At 45.5% G+C, this 15347-nt stretch overlaps 1 protein-coding gene and 1 long non-coding RNA gene across 3 annotated transcripts in view; both read right to left on the bottom strand.

The window, feature by feature from the left end:
- Nucleotides 1-10295, bottom strand: part of Grp (serine/threonine-protein kinase grp) — a 28179-nt gene extending 17884 nt beyond the window's left edge. The window contains exons 1-8 of one of the 2 annotated variants that reach the window (XM_077707274.1): nucleotides 10142-10291; nucleotides 9756-9809; nucleotides 9408-9476; nucleotides 9231-9330; nucleotides 9042-9165; nucleotides 8785-8849; nucleotides 7055-7124; nucleotides 4543-4728 (exon numbers count right to left, since the gene is read on the bottom strand). In XM_077707274.1, coding sequence (XP_077563400.1) covers nucleotides 4543-4728; nucleotides 7055-7124; nucleotides 8785-8849; nucleotides 9042-9165; nucleotides 9231-9330; nucleotides 9408-9476; nucleotides 9756-9809; nucleotides 10142-10143 — 670 coding nt within the window. In that variant the 5' untranslated portion in view covers nucleotides 10144-10291. Of the gene's footprint in view, nucleotides 1-4542; nucleotides 4729-7054; nucleotides 7125-8784; nucleotides 8850-9041; nucleotides 9166-9230; nucleotides 9331-9407; nucleotides 9477-9755; nucleotides 9810-10141 lie in introns of both variants that reach the window. The other variant, XM_077707275.1, reaches the window with a different exon arrangement.
- A 2119-nt stretch (nucleotides 10296-12414) lies between these two features.
- On the bottom strand, nucleotides 12415-13493 carry LOC144180442 (uncharacterized). The gene is made up of 3 exons (XR_013324418.1): nucleotides 13438-13493; nucleotides 13132-13225; nucleotides 12415-13048 (listed from the first exon to the last, which is right to left on the bottom strand). It is a non-coding gene; the product is annotated as an uncharacterized LOC144180442 (long non-coding RNA).
- Between the last annotated feature and the right edge of the window lie 1854 nt (nucleotides 13494-15347).

Genomic DNA, 15347 nt, shown 5'->3' with positions numbered 1-15347 from the left:
GCTGCACAGCCATCGAGTGCGTTGGGCTTGCCTGACACGACACTGGACAACTTGCATATGCAACACTGCCCCTTAGGCGACCTTTCCTGTTGAGTAATACACTATTTCAACCATTGCTATAAAGCGTAACAATAAGCCAGGTACAAGACCGACCAGGAAAAAAAAGTGCAAAAAATGGTTCTCCGGCGTTATCACTACACTATCTATGAAGTGAGACAATAACTGGGCTAACCAAAAATGTGCTTCTACCATGGGTGGCACCTTTAGACAATATACGTACTTTTGTTTTATAAACCTGCCCTGGATAAGTCACGAAACACACGATGCGGTGCCAGAATTGAAGTTTTGACTTAAATTGTTTAATATGTCAGTGAATAATTGATTGCAGGGTTTAACGCGCCGACGCAACACAGACGATGAGGCATGCCGTAGTGGAGGGCTCCGGATTAATTTTGAGCACCTGGGGACCTTTACGGAATTTGTCAGTGAATAAAACATCCGTTGCTGCCCGGCAAGCACTGAGGGCACTATAAAACACCATTTCTATTGAGCAAAACAAACTTGTATTTTGTCTTCTTGGCGCCTTTAACAACACTGAAGTCGCACACGAAAACAACTTTGAAGGCATTTCTATCTCCAAAGAAAGTTTTTTCTTTGTAACTGCTTTCCCAATGAGATAACGTGCATGTACATGCACACATGCACAAAAAGAAAAGCAAAATCAACAAAATATTCGACACTGAAAACTTTCATTAACAAACTTCACGGGAAGAAAAAAGCAAATCCAGTACATTAGGCACCAGAAGCAGATAAAAACTCAAATGAATGAAAATTAACTAAGTGGCAAATTTGGGTTGCACTGCCTTAAATAAAAAGCTGGGAGAAAAATCTATCAGACTTCTCTTAAGCAGTACGAGAATTTGAGGAACGCAGTCGAACCCGACTATATCCAAACCATTTACATCAAATTATCTTCTATATCGAGCTGTTTCTGGACACGGTACATTTACAATGAGAATATATAGCAAAAACTGCACTTATATATATAGAACAAAAATACCTGCGAGAAACGATATATGCCAAATGCCACAGAACTGCCCCCTCGAGTTGCCTTTCCGCGGGGTGGAAATGAAATTCCGCCGGCACACGCCTCAAAGTCAATCCGCCTCTTTCATTGCGGTGTGCTGCCACCTAGCGTGCCTAGCGGAAGTTGAAGCCGTAGGGTTTGCCGGCGTTTCCTCCGGCTGCGTTCTCGTTGTATGCACGGCAATCCCACATTACGGCGAGGAGCAGCCGAAGTTTTTCTTCTGTATTCGTGTTATAACGCCTTAAGATGACAGCCCCTGGTCATCACATAATACCAGGCGGCTTCTTATCACTGAATGAGGGCTGGCAGAGAAATCTCGGACAGATCCGTGCGCCGTCCGAGCAGCAGAGCGAGCAGTACTTGGAGTCGTCTGGCATGAAGTGCGATCGCCAGCTCAACAAAGGCCGGCAGTTCGCAAAATGCCTTTAAGCGCTGGACACATGTACGATTGGTACACGCGATTCGCATGCGACTGATCGTTACGACTGTCGCCACGACTAGTCGTACGCGTGAATTTGAGACGGCCTGATGCGCGCATGAGATGCGTCGTCGGCGTCGCTCCGCCCACTGTTTTTGCTCCATGGTCAACTACGATGATCGCTGAGCTGAATTTGTAGATTCTGCGCGTTTGTTCGCAAGAAATGGATAAAGCAAGCAATCGTGAAGCGTTTTCTGCCCTCGGAAACAGTCCGCGCACACGCCGGCCGCGCCTGCCAGCTCGGCACACTCAGCGGCTCGAACCGACGCAGACCACGGTAGCAACCGCGCTTGTCGCTGCTCTTCTGAATCAATCTGATCGCTAAAAAGTTCCACATGCGAGAAAGTAGGTGTTAGTGTGGTGAAAAATTGTGCTAGGGATTGTTGTCAGGGCTTATTTTAAAAGCGGCGATCAGATATATCTGCCGCGATGCAAGCTGCCTACGCTGACCGGTCGCCGCGGCGCGCGGTGCGCCGAGCGGTCGAGAGATGGCGATACCTGCGCGGAAGCATCGAAACAGGCTACGCAGATGTCTTGGTCACCGATCGCTCAAACGGCAGTTATAACTTAATAGAGTTCCACATGCGAGAAAGGGGATGATAGTGTAGTGAAAAGTTGTGTTGCGGATTGTCATTCGCAGTTGCACAGATAGCAGCCATCAAATATCCGCCAGGATGCTAAGCCTATAGTTCCCATCACCCGAGCCGACGCGAGCGACGCAAACCGCCGTAGCCGATCGCGTGCGGCCGACGGGAAGCGATAGAAGCCGACACCGCTCCCTTTTCGGCACTCCGAGTTACAGCGGAACGCAGCACAAGTTGTGGGCATTGTTCCGCGCACAACGAGCACACACAAAAAATCGAACGATGTAAATACAACCACGACCCCTTCCCGCTTGTGCGGGAGCTGTGGGGAATGTCGTCTGCTGCCCCTACTGGACTGCTTAGGGACTTGGCCGCTAGGGGATTGCGCATGCGCAGTGGGGTTGTGAAAGAGGCGGATTAGCCCAGCCGCTCATGCGCAGTGGGCGGCTCTTTCCCCCCCCCCTCTTCTCTATTGTGACTGCGCCATCGTGTCATGTAGGGTGAGCCATTGACACCCTCCTTGCGCAAAAATGATCCTGACCCGCCTGACGCACTTTTGTTCAGGGGTTGCCTGTGGTGGCTACTTTTCGCCAAATTGGCGAATTTGCGAGGCCCTTGGTGACCGAAAATGGTGAATGGTGACATGGCGAATTTCTGGCGATGTTTGGCTAAGGTCTTGATCGAGCTAGGAGTTACACCTTTAATGGCAAGAATAAGCACACAAAGTGAATTCAAATATGGGAAACATAACAGATCTGTCTACAGACAATGCTTTCAACGATGGTAAGTGGTGGCGTTCAAGTTAGAGCCCAACTTTTTCCTGTCACTGCTGCAACCGCCGTGGTACAAGCATTCCCAGTGCAGCACGGTAGAGGTCACTAGCTCTGGAAGAGCTAGAGCAGTGCCACAGTGCTTTGGACACATGGTCCATAAAGCTGGGCATGATGCGTTGTGTTTTTGATGGTACTGCATTCTATAGGTTTATAGAAAATTGGTAAGGTAAAGACTTTATTGCAATAGATAGTATCAGGTGCACCGACTTCTTTGGCGGAATCACGCCATTGCCGGATTAACCGTCGGCGAGTTCATGAGTTATGATGGTGATGCGACAATGAGAGAGTTTGAAGACGACATTGCAGACATCGCACCAAGCGCAAGTGAAAGCGGGTGCAACAAGGAAAGCAGTGCCGATCCTTTTCCCACAACCTCCAAAGTCATTGGTGCACTCTCATTAGTCCGGCGCTTCTTTGCAAGTGTGAAAGATTGCGCCCTCAGCTGCTCCGACCCTTTAGACAATGTGGAGAATTGCGTATTGTCTCGAGCAACGAAGTTGTTCAAGCAGAAGAAGATACAGGCCCATTTCATACCAATAAAGTGTTTTTAAAAATGGTATGTACTTTTATGACGTTCAGTTCTTTAGCTTGCTTATATCAAATTATCCCCTACATCGAACTGATGGATGTTTTTTTTCAATATAACCGGGTTTGACTGTATTGGCAAAAATTGTTAACCTTTTTTTTTTTTGCACTGAGAGTTCCTTCGACTGTGTGCAATAATGTGCTGTCAGCAGAGGATATCAACACAGCTTGCTTATTCTAAATATTCATCCAGGTGAAGTTCTCTAAAGCAAGTGTTTACTGCACATATCTGCATTTCTAGCTAGTAGTTTGCAGCTGCTGTACAGGCTAAGTAGGACTCCCTTGGTGGGAGTCCTACCTAGCATGTACAGCAGCTGCAAACTTGAGCGAAACAAATTTCTTCAATTTTAAGTGAAGATATAACTGGATTAATTCAAACATCGCCAACAGCTAGAAAAGCTAGCAAAGCAGAAATCTTCAAAAAGGTGTGAAAATTCACCCTTCTTACATTACATACATCATATACCCCCATTGTAGTTGGGATGGCTAAGGTTGTGATGCTCACATTCACTTGCCCAATGTACGAAAGGATAGTGAGGAACAGATGGCGCCACACAGTCAAGCCAAGAGCATAGCTGGTGGGAACAGCCCCCAAAACAAGGCCCCACAGTTTGATTCCTCTCTACCTCCCAGTGGCTGAGCGTGGTGAACCTTGAGCAGACCACGGCATCGAGTTACGCCCGCGCCCTGTCCGCCACTTCACTTTCTCTTCTGTGCTGCAGCCATGTAGTCGCTTGTATACGCTTTCATTTCTACTTTATAATAAACCCAGTTTACTCAATATAACCAAAGTCCAGTGGTCTGTATCAGAACCCACAACGAAACATATGGCATCATGCCTGCCACTCCTATTCACGCACAACACTTCATCAGCCTTGTCACCAGTGGTGCCACTGTAATGCTAACCAGCTGGCTGTTACACAACGCTCACCAGCCATGGACCGCACAGAGTGTGTCGGATGCCTGGGCACTCACCTCCGCCCAGCAGTGCGACCAGGATGACGCCGCAGCTCCAGATGTCGGCAGGCTCGGCGTGGTACTGCTTGACCAGCACCTCGGGGGCAATGTAGGGCAGCGTGCCGCACTTCTTGACCAGCAGACGCTCCTCGCCCCGGAACCGAAACACCGTGGCCAGGCCAAAGTCAGAGATCTTGACGTTGTCTGTGGGGCCACAACATAACACCATATTTGCTCGAATCTACGCAGATACTTTTTTTTTAAAAAGTCGTTTATGAAAGTCGGGGGTCGGCTTAAGATTCCAGGATGCAGCTTTCCTGCCACTGTGAAGCACTCAACACCGTGTCCCATCCACAGGCTTGGAGTTGGCAGGTTTCAATGGGTTTTCAGAACTATTATTTTCAGGCTTCATTTTGCCTGTTTGAACATCGTGAACCTAAGTTGTGAACCCAGTTCTCAGTGTTCCGTGCTTGCTAGCGTACACCATTGCGTGACCTCGAGAAGCGCCCGTGTTCGCAGCACAATGGCACCCACGAAGCGGTGCCACTACATTGTGGCTTTCAAGCGGAAGATAGCCTTGGAGGCCGAGAGAACTTCTAACCTCCAAGCACAGCACGACTATAGTGTCTAGAATATAGTATATTCTAGGCACTACAGCACGACTTCGGAGTCAATGAGAAAAACGTGCACCGATGGCGGAAGCAGCGGAATGAACTTTTCAACTGTGCCACCAAGCGAATGGCCTTCACAGGACGCAAGAAAGATCTACACCACAACATGGAGAAGGAAGTTGCTGACTACGCAGCAGCAAAGAGAGGGTGGAATGCCTGCAACGACGCAGATAATACAGGCAAAGGCGAGGGAGATTGCAAACATTGGAGGCATCATGCGGGCTCTGTTCAAGGCGAGCAGGGGCTGGGTTACTCGTTTTATGAAGCGGTTCGGGTTCAACCTGCAAGTGAGCATTGAACATGCTACGACTAGCACCGCAAAATAAAGTGCATGTTTTTTATTCAGCTTACATTCGAGGTAAGTTTTTTATTTTCCGACCTTCTGAATTTCGAGGGTCAGCCTAGAATCGAGGCCGACCTAGATTCTAGTAAATGTGGTAGTCTCAGCACTGCCAGTGACTGCTGGTGTCAGTATGTCTTTGTCCTAGTACTAGTTAAGAGCCCTAATAAATGGGTGGCTTATGTTAAAAGCTGGTGTGACCGTACTACATTGATACATTTCATCACGGAAGAAAGGTGCGATTGAAAGTGAAGTTTCCTTTGCACTATCCTCCTTTGGTTGTTTGTGATTACATGCTGGCAAGTCTGCTGGTCAGCGGTCAGCACTTAACAGATTGTTGCGAGCATGTTTAGGCTGTGTACACTGCATGTGAGGAAACGAATGGACAATAGTAACCAAGAACAAGCTGAACAACTGTCTGAAGACACCATCAAACTATGTTGGTAGATGATTTTGGAAGATAAGAAGCTAGAAGAACACACGCAATGTTGCCACCATAAAATTTTACTTAGCCTTGCTTGCGAATGTTCAGTTACGGAATATATCATTCTACCCCATCCCAAGGTGCATGTAGAACTTTGGCTAGGAGTCAGGTGTCTGGTCTGAAAATTGTCACTTGAGGCTCTGACAGAAACATTAACGGGGCTCATAGTTTCCCGGAAATTTTTTTGTTTATTCCTTTGCTGTTGTAATAGATGCTGATCACAGTGTGCTGACTGCATGTGTGAAATAAATCTTTAAAATAAAAAATGCTTAAAATATATGCAGGTTTTAATTATAAAAGTTTTGTAAAAAAATTTTAAAATTTCCACAACAGGTGCTTATGACTTTTGTACAGCCAATAACTAGTTGAAACCAGGAATGCAAGGAGGATCGTTTCTGACTTTTAGCTATCCTACATGAAAAGTTATGTGACTATAAAGTTCAAGGTTGATGAAGAACGCAAAGTTTAATTGCTTTTTGACAATGAGCTTTTCGGCCTGCATAATTTATGGAGCAACACAGCTTCAAACGTGAAACAACCCTTACTGCATTACTAGGTCCCTCCAGATTATAGCAAAAAATTGCATTTTATCAGCTGTATTTTGTTTTTGCAAAAAAGTTAACAAAACTTACAAAAAATTGGTAATTTCAGACTATACATTTTACATGAAAAACTTGCACATGGGGATCAGCATACACTGCAATGCGTGCATTCGCTAGTGTTCATACAACAGCTTACAGATTAAAAATCAAGCATGGACTGGTTGGTACATTTTAAAAGTTGTGGAAACAGCACACAGACAGGACCAAGAAAGGACAACAGGACATCGCTTCGTCTTGGTGTCCTTTCTTCATCCTGCCCGCGCACAATATCTGCAAGTTTGAAAATGTACCAACTAACCCACATTTAACTTCATAAACCAAAATGCTTCGTAACTTTCACACAGCCGAGTGAATTCACCAGTGTCACGAAATGTGTCGACGCAGACATCAGCAGCCATAAAGAGCAATGCATAGGCAAGGAGTGTGCACCCACCATTTGCGTCCAGGAGAATGTTTTCAGGCTTGAGGTCCCTGTGGGCCACCCCCTTTGAATGGAGGTACTCCTAAAGGCGTACCGAGGAAATAATATTTACTTCAACACCAAGACAGAAGACAATGCAGACGTACTTGAAGACCAAAAAGGAGAAAGTTTGCAATAAAAACCCAATTCATTTAAAAGTGAGTCTTGCAAAAGACAATTACTACCAGGCAAGGCACGAATTCCAACTTGCTCCAGCCTGTGCTGTCAAACTTCATGCTTGCTCAGAATCCCACTAACACCTACCGTGGGCACTGCCACTCGCATTCAACTCGGTGAGGACTTCAATTATTTTGAAGGGGCCCTGCAGCACTTATTATCGACTACTTCGAATGTATTTTGGGGTAAAGTCTATTGTCCCAGCAATCTCCTCCCGCAAGAATTATAAAAATCCATCATCACTCAAACTCCACGCACACTCAAAACACAAAAGAAACGCCAGAACTGTGCGTACAGGTTCAGGCATAGAAGAGCTTGGTATACAGCGCCGACGACGGCGGATCATCACAGGAAATAAGAAAAATAAGCCGTGAAGTTGACCAGCGGCAGCCAATAGGACAGCCATGGCCTCAATGACATCATTTAGGCCACGCCAGGGGTGCATAATGAGGACAATTGAAGAGAGCGTGGTTGGGTTTTCCGAGACTTGCCCAGCGATTTGCGCACTCGCCGCTTCACGTGCACGTGTAATATGTGGCTTCGTTATTCCTGGCAAAGTAATCTAATTGTCGTGCAGGTTTACTTGCACTGCTCAAAGAGTGTTGCAGGGTCCCTTTAATGAGATCCACCAGTATCAATTCTACCAGTACTGCAGTGCCAACTCACCGTAGCTGGATAAGAATGCGACACTGTGCTTCCAACGCAAGAGACACACTTTTGGCACTGTTTATTCAAGTAACATGCCAATTGAATAGTATAGTTTGTGTTAAATATCTTGACTGCAAAAAAAAAAAGTTGAAAGTAAAACTACAGTCCTAAAGATAGCTACAGTGAGTGTGCGGCGCAAACCATGGAAAAGACATTTTGAGAAACTGCTTCAGGTTCTAGAAACTTCAACAGCGTGAACTGACAGGACGAAAGACGAGACACAAACGACGTAGACGGCCGCTGTTCAGGTTGCGGGAACACTGAACTGAACAGCAGAGATAACAGCGTGCTGCATAATTAACAAAAGGTCCAATGTTGACAAGCAAAGCATTCAATTTTTTCTAACACTATCTAATTTGCACACTTCAGCTGTCCTGGAGTTCCCCCTAAATGAACTCAATTCAGTCTGCTCAAAATTAAACTCCGCAGCAACAAATCAGAGAAGACACCTGAGGTATACTGCACGCTGCATGTTATGCATACCTTAGACACTCATAACAAGGTCTTCGAGACTGGAAACTGGCTTCATTGTAAGTGGTGCTTCGTTAGAATCTGAGATGTGCTTTTCCTGCACTATAGCCAGACCCATGAAAAACTTTTTATGAGGCGATCTCATGATAAGGAGGGTTTACTGTATGCGTTTGACATTTATCATGCAAGAAGCATTGCATTTTGTCTGGTAGCTGAAAAAGCAGGGCTCTATTGTAGAAGTGCGCATAAAATGCTTTCTGACAACACAAAAGTGATTGCAAAAATGCACAACCAACCAAAAACTTGAAGAAAATTAACTCCAGTAAAATAGAAGCAGAACAACTTACCACGCCAGATATAATCTGCCTGAAATACTTCTGGGCATCTCCTTGGTCCATTCCATAGTCAGGCTCTGCAATGCACAAGGAAAGCAAGTCCAATCAACTTTTGTGATGGAGCAAACTTTTTACACTAAAAGAAGCAGTAAAAAAAAGAGGCGCGACTAGTATACCCCGAGAGTTCCAGGAGAATCTAGCCGCATTCCTGCATACATCCAAAGGCCCATCACATACCGTTCAAGGTTAATGCAATTCCAATGACTCACCAATTCTGTCGAACAGCTCACCACCAGAGGCGTACTCGAGGAAAATGTACTGCTGCGGCCCGTCTTTTCTATGTCCGTAGTATTTAATAATGTTATCGTGGCTAAGCATTCGATGAACACATATCTGGAAATAGTGTTGAGAAGCACAGGTAAACAAACACCCTGACGGACTCGAAACAAATAGCCCACCTCTTTTTTGAAGTTTTCAGCTGCCTCTGCGTGGTTGCTGTTGTTCAGCACTTTGACAGCGACTGCCTCTTGCGTCGTTCGGTTGACTAGAAGCTTGACTCTACAAAGTGAAACCGAATTACGTCACCGCGTCAACTCTCCTAGCACTGGCTAACAAGCAACAATAGCGTCACTTACTCGCCATAAGCTCCTTCGCCCAACACTTGCACCAGGTCCCATCCTTCGACGAATTCGTGCTTCATTGTGCTGCGAACCGCAACCAGCAAACGCATTAATGACCGTTACACGGCAGGCCTGAACAGGACACTAAACTGTCCCACAAAACGCTGCGTAGCAACTGTGAGCACCAAAAGCATGAAGTAGGTCTCCCTACAACAAATATATGGAAGTTATGCGGTCCGACTCGTATTGACCATCTGACAGAACGGGTGTTACGAGCTACATGACGGAGCACGAGCGCGTTGAAACGAGAACGGGTTAGAAAAAGAATTTTCAATTCAACGTGAGCATAAATACAGAGCCCACCTTGTGGTTGCGGGCGCAGGACATGCCATGGACCGAGCTCCTGGAGTGAGGCCCCTGTCAAGAGGTCCCCAAGCCTAAGTTTGTTCGATATCCGTCCCCACTAATTAGCGTCGTAGTGAATAACGACGCCAGCTAACGCGAATCGACCCCGAAAGGAAGCTTAACGTCAGAATCTTTATGTTCCTAAATATTCCCTAACACTGTCACGCAAAAATAAATGCAAGCTCGCAGGACCCGGGAGGTAATGAATGAAGAAAGCGACAAGCGAACACCGCCATTCCGTTCCGTGGAACAACGGCTGGAAGTGGTGCGGGAGCAAGGTTTTGCGTGAAAAGTGTAAGAGATAAGCTTATCTTCCCAACAGATTCAACTCGGGAATAACTCACATGGCGCCGCGTCGTTTGTCATCAAAACTGCGTTCCTCTTAACGAGCGCTATTCAAATTTAGCTTTCCATAGAAAAACGGTGACCGCCGGTACATTACTGTCACATGGGCAGAAAAAGCGCGCGAAATGCGTCAATAGCAATGTGGCTTATGGGGTAATTGGGTGAGAGAGAGCTAAGTACTTACTTAATAATTAGTTTCGCAACTAATTTTTGCTTTTTTTTTACTAGATACAAAGCTTGTCAGCATTTAAAATGCCACAAGTTATGGAACTTCTTTTTTCTATTTTGGTTTCGGTTCTGATTTCGGTTTTGGTTATTGTTTACCGTGACCATAATTTTTCTGCTGTTGCAGTATATTAAACCAGAGTTCTTCGGATATCCCAATAGTATTTCATAGATACGTTTGAGTACCTGTATTTCAGTATTTACATATAAAAAAGTGTATTTGTATCTGAGTAGTGAAATACTTTCACTGGGCACGTGTGAGCTTGAGTATCGATGTCGTTACATTTATTTTCGTGCCTCAGAAATCGTCTGCCTTTATTTTTGTTCGGTTGGAGCCATACCGACTCCCTTCCGGTACTCTCTCTCTCTGTTTTGCAACTCTTGCCTTCCTTCTGTGGACGGCAGCGTGAAATGCCGGAAATGCCCGACGCGGCGCCGATGACGCAGCAAAAGGAGGCGATGGTTCTGGCTCTTCTTCCGTTCGGGCAGTACACAAATGAAAGTGAGGAATTCGGCTCACCGAAGCACTGGGTCGGGCACAGTATAGAAAGCTCATCGCGATGAAAGGAAAGGCAAAGCACGGCCGGCAGTAATTTCATGCTTGCGCCCATATACTTCAAAACGCGGTGGGCCTCAGACGAAATTGCAAGAGCTTCAGATAATTGCTCTAACGGGCTACAAAAACTTATGGACCACACCATAACGACTGTAACACCGAGGTGTCATCAGCTACGATGAACCACGGCTTCAACGACTTTTAAGATGAATATTTCCCGACATCACGACGGTCACAGCAGACGCATGCTCGAGCGGAAGTCTTTCGAAACCTTGACCACCCGAGGAATGATTTTGCCATGCTGCAGGACACTCCAGCGCAATGAAGTCAGGCGGTATTTGTCATGGAGGAAGAGTGTTCGTTCGTTAATTATAGCACGAACTTGTGTTCTTCTGCAGCTGTAGAGAAACTTTTCTCGTTTGCGAGCCAATCGGCGTTGTCTGGAAAGACAGCTGGTTTGCGAAGCTACTGTTGCTTAAGTGCAACTAAAGTTATTTTCTCGTATGGCGAGCGAAGTTGTAATTCTCTGCAAGATTCAATTGCATGGAGGAATTCCTCCATGATTCAATTGTATTACCCAGGTAGCACAAAAGAGCTTAAATACTTCTACTACCGCGATTTTTCAGGACGAAAGAAACGGCTTGCAAACATCCCAGACAATCCGATCACGCATTCGCGACGTTTTCGAAAGGTCTTATATCACGTCTAATGTCCAGCGGGTATTACTATTTCTAGACGATTTATTTACTCTCTTTAAAACATCCTCAAAAATCGGTTTAGAAGTTGGATTTTACAAGAGCTGTATAAGTCTGTCAATGCGACTTTTCAATCCGCATTTTAGATGGTTAGAAGACGTTCTGATAATTCTGGTCTAGCAAAGGGCTTTAGAAAGATGCTAAGAATCCCTTTCTTGGGATATTTAGAGCCGCTTTTTAGACGTGTGAAATACGGCTTTATGAACCCCCTGCCATACCCCCCTCCCCCGGAGGTGATGCTGGGGGCGAATGCAGCGGCTTTGCTGCATGCATTCGCAATTAAAAGCCATTTGGCTCGAGCAAACATTTTATTGAGATAAAGCAATGGGGGTAATGTACTGAGGAGAAAAATACCGCTACAATTCAGAAAACATTGCGGTGAAAGCGTCCTTTCCACCTGCCAGAAGCATCTTATATAAAAACGTCCAAATAAAACACTTAACAAGATAAGAGCAATGCAACAAACTTGTAATAACAAGTCCAGAACTCAACACTTTCTTATTTTTAAATAAAGGATGGAGGGCAAACAGAACTCTGAAAACAAAAACAAAATAAATAAATGCAAGAAACTTGTAAAATGAGGTCCATAACTTTGTGAACTTGCTTATGGATATTGGAAGGTACGAATGCAGCACAACTAAAACACTACAAAAAAGGCACACGAGAAACTCTCACCATCACGTCCACAACTTGTACAGTTGTGTATGATTATTTGAAAGCAAGTATGCAGCACAAATAAAACTTTCACGAAAAAATATAAATAGAAGAAAATTGTACCATCAGGTCCAAAACTTTGTACATTTGTTTTTAAACTTAAACAATAAGATGCAAGGACAACTTGTTCTACAAAAAATGATAGTCACTTAGGAAAGTGAAACAATTGAACTGCGTTTATCTGAAAGATCACATTGTAAAAATGTACCGCAAAATGTGTTAAATACTTTCTTCCAAATAAAAAGCCACGTGCAGCATGACTAACAAAGCATCACCAGCGGGAGTGAACATATCTTAAATGCAAAAGCTTTTCTTCAATACACATGGTTCATACATGGTTGAAAAAAAAAAGAAAACAATGCACAACTTTTCTAAACAAATAAAAAGCCATGTGCGGCACGACTAGCAAATATCACCAGTAGTAGTAAACCTATCCTAAATGCCAAAACGTTTCATCAATAGTCATGGTTCATACATGCTTGAAAAAAAATACCCTCAGCAACCACAACAGATAATGGGGTCCTCTTGTCTGCACTGATGAGGGGCAAATCCTCTGTGACCTTTCTGTCGACAACGCCTTTCCCATTTCTTGCACTTTCCTTAATTAGCTGTGCTGTACTGGTCGTACCTCCAGCTGTTCAGGTTGTCTGGATGAACTGCAGAAAAAAAGCCAATAAAAACCCTAGGTGTGTAATCCGTTTAAAATACCCTGTTATGTGTTAGTCAATGTGGGTCTTACGTTCGCGCCTTTGCATTCTTGAGCTGGATCATGATGACTGTCTTCATTTCTGCGTCCGTGGCTCCTCGTGTTTGCATATTCGCTCTCACAGCCTCTTAAAAAGAGTTGTACACGCACGCATATTTCAGAGAACATCCTTTTTTTACGGCCTATTGTACGGACCACATAAATTTAACTAAACTGAGCAGTTGCAATAAGATAATAAAAAGTTGAACCAGTGCAAGCTGAAGCAGCAAGCATGGTGCTATTTCATTTAACACTGCAGGCTTCACAGCCCAAAAAGGAGTTGACTACCTATTGACTAACCTCTGACGAGGTGGCACAAGCTTGTTTTTCTGGCCCGAGTTTTCTGTCGCGAGCTGCTTAATTATTTGCCAGCTGCTTCGCTGAGCCACGGCACAGCGATCTTCCGTCAGGTGAAGGGTGCAGGCCTTTTGGGCTACAAAATTATTTGCCGGCAGCTTGGTTTAAGTAAAGGTCCTATTCTAGGTCCATTTTAAAAGCGCTGTGACGGCGCAAATGACCGAAATAACCTTTGCTCGCGAAGTTGTCCTTCGCGAGCAAAGAGTGCCGGCATTTCGTGTCAGAATAATTATTTGCCGTGAGAGCACGGCCGGGTGGCTTATTTCGGTTATTTGCGCCGCCACAGTGCGTTAAAATCGGGCCTAGAATATGACCTTTAGTTAAACCAAGCTGCCGGCAAATATTTATCCTAGCGCAAAAGGCATGCACCCTTCACCTAACGGAACATCGATGTGTCACGGCTAAGGCAAGGAGCCGGCAAATAACTAGGCAGCTCCGACAGAAAACTGCCAAGAAAGCTGCCGGCTAATAACAGCTTACAGCGCGGAAGACCGGCACTCTTCGCTTCACGGCAGCTTGCGAAAGAAAACTCTCCAGCTGTCTGCCGGCAAAGCGCGTTCTCATACAGCATGCCGGCACTAATCATGTGACCGCAGCAAGCCAATAAGGGGAGACTGCCGGCAAACTTCCGCTCGCGCGGGTAGGCCGGCTGTCGTCCGAATATCCACTCCCAAGAATTGATGTTTCAAGCTGATATATTTTAAAATTTGCTTAAAATATGCAAAACTAACCATGTATGCATCGCGCGACATTTTTGCACTACTTTAATTTAACATTGCCGAAAGAGCCTTATCTCTAACCAGGATTTAACATCTTGCGACGCTTACCACGTCTATCATCTGGTTGGGGCGGCATGTTGCGATGGCAACAGTCGGGTCGGTTCCGAAACAGATCGCGATTTGAACCTACGTAGATTTTAATTGCGGCAATGCGTTGATATTAATTGCTGCGAAAAAAAAATAAACAGGCGCCAGTAAAATCGCAGTGCCGCTTCGAGCAGAGGCACCCGTGTTGGAGGTGGTTTGCAGAGCTTTATCGGCATCAAAACACGGATATCTCAGGCGCTGCGGCTGGCTAAACGTTCACCCACGACGCCCTGTCAGGCAGGCACTGCGTCATGGCATGAGACAACAGAATTCTCTCATAAGGAGTGAAACAAACCCACTTGTTCGCCTACGGCCCTCCTGGGTTAGTGCAAAAAAGATGCCGCAAAATTTTGACGCCGGCTTTCTTAAAAATTACGGTGAAAGCGCAGCTCAGCGTTTCCGACCAAGGATGCCAAGATGCAGCACAAGTTGTCACGCAAGTAAACCAAAACATTTAATAAATGTTACAATGCCAACAATATATTCCAGGAGCAGCTGCTTAACCAAATACTTCTCGCTTAAAACTAACCACGGTATTACGTATACAACACTCGTGTTTGACAACATCGCGAAACTGCACACATCAAGACAACTTAACGGGCGCTTGTGGCTGGAAATAAAGCTTTTTTTCAGAATCACTGTCATAAATGCATCAGAAACATGTCACAGCGCGGCGGTATCAACGGGCGGAACAATATGTGGCCAATGAAAACGGCACAAATAGCAAATACTTACAAAAATGAGGGCTACACAAAGAAGCTCGAAGATCGGCACCCAGCCGCAAACTGACCGTTGGGGTTGGCGCCAAAATGATTACTCTTCAACCCAGCGCGCGCCCAAGCTCATGCGAACGCTGCGGAGGAGGTAGAGGCAGAGAGGAAAGCCACTGTTTTCCCAGTCCATGGAGTTACATCAGGCCATACCGTTGGCGCCAAACCTGATTACTCTCAAACCAGCGCGCGCCCAAGCGCGGGACTGTACGGCCGG

The sequence above is a fragment of the Haemaphysalis longicornis genome, unplaced genomic scaffold (assembly GCF_048455015.1).
Source record: "Haemaphysalis longicornis isolate Haplotype H1 unplaced genomic scaffold, Haemaphysalis longicornis Haplotype H1 scaffold_4, whole genome shotgun sequence".
In the NCBI taxonomy this organism is placed as follows: Eukaryota; Metazoa; Arthropoda; class Arachnida; order Ixodida; family Ixodidae; genus Haemaphysalis; species Haemaphysalis longicornis.
This window is presented reverse-complemented; position numbering and strand designations above follow the sequence as displayed.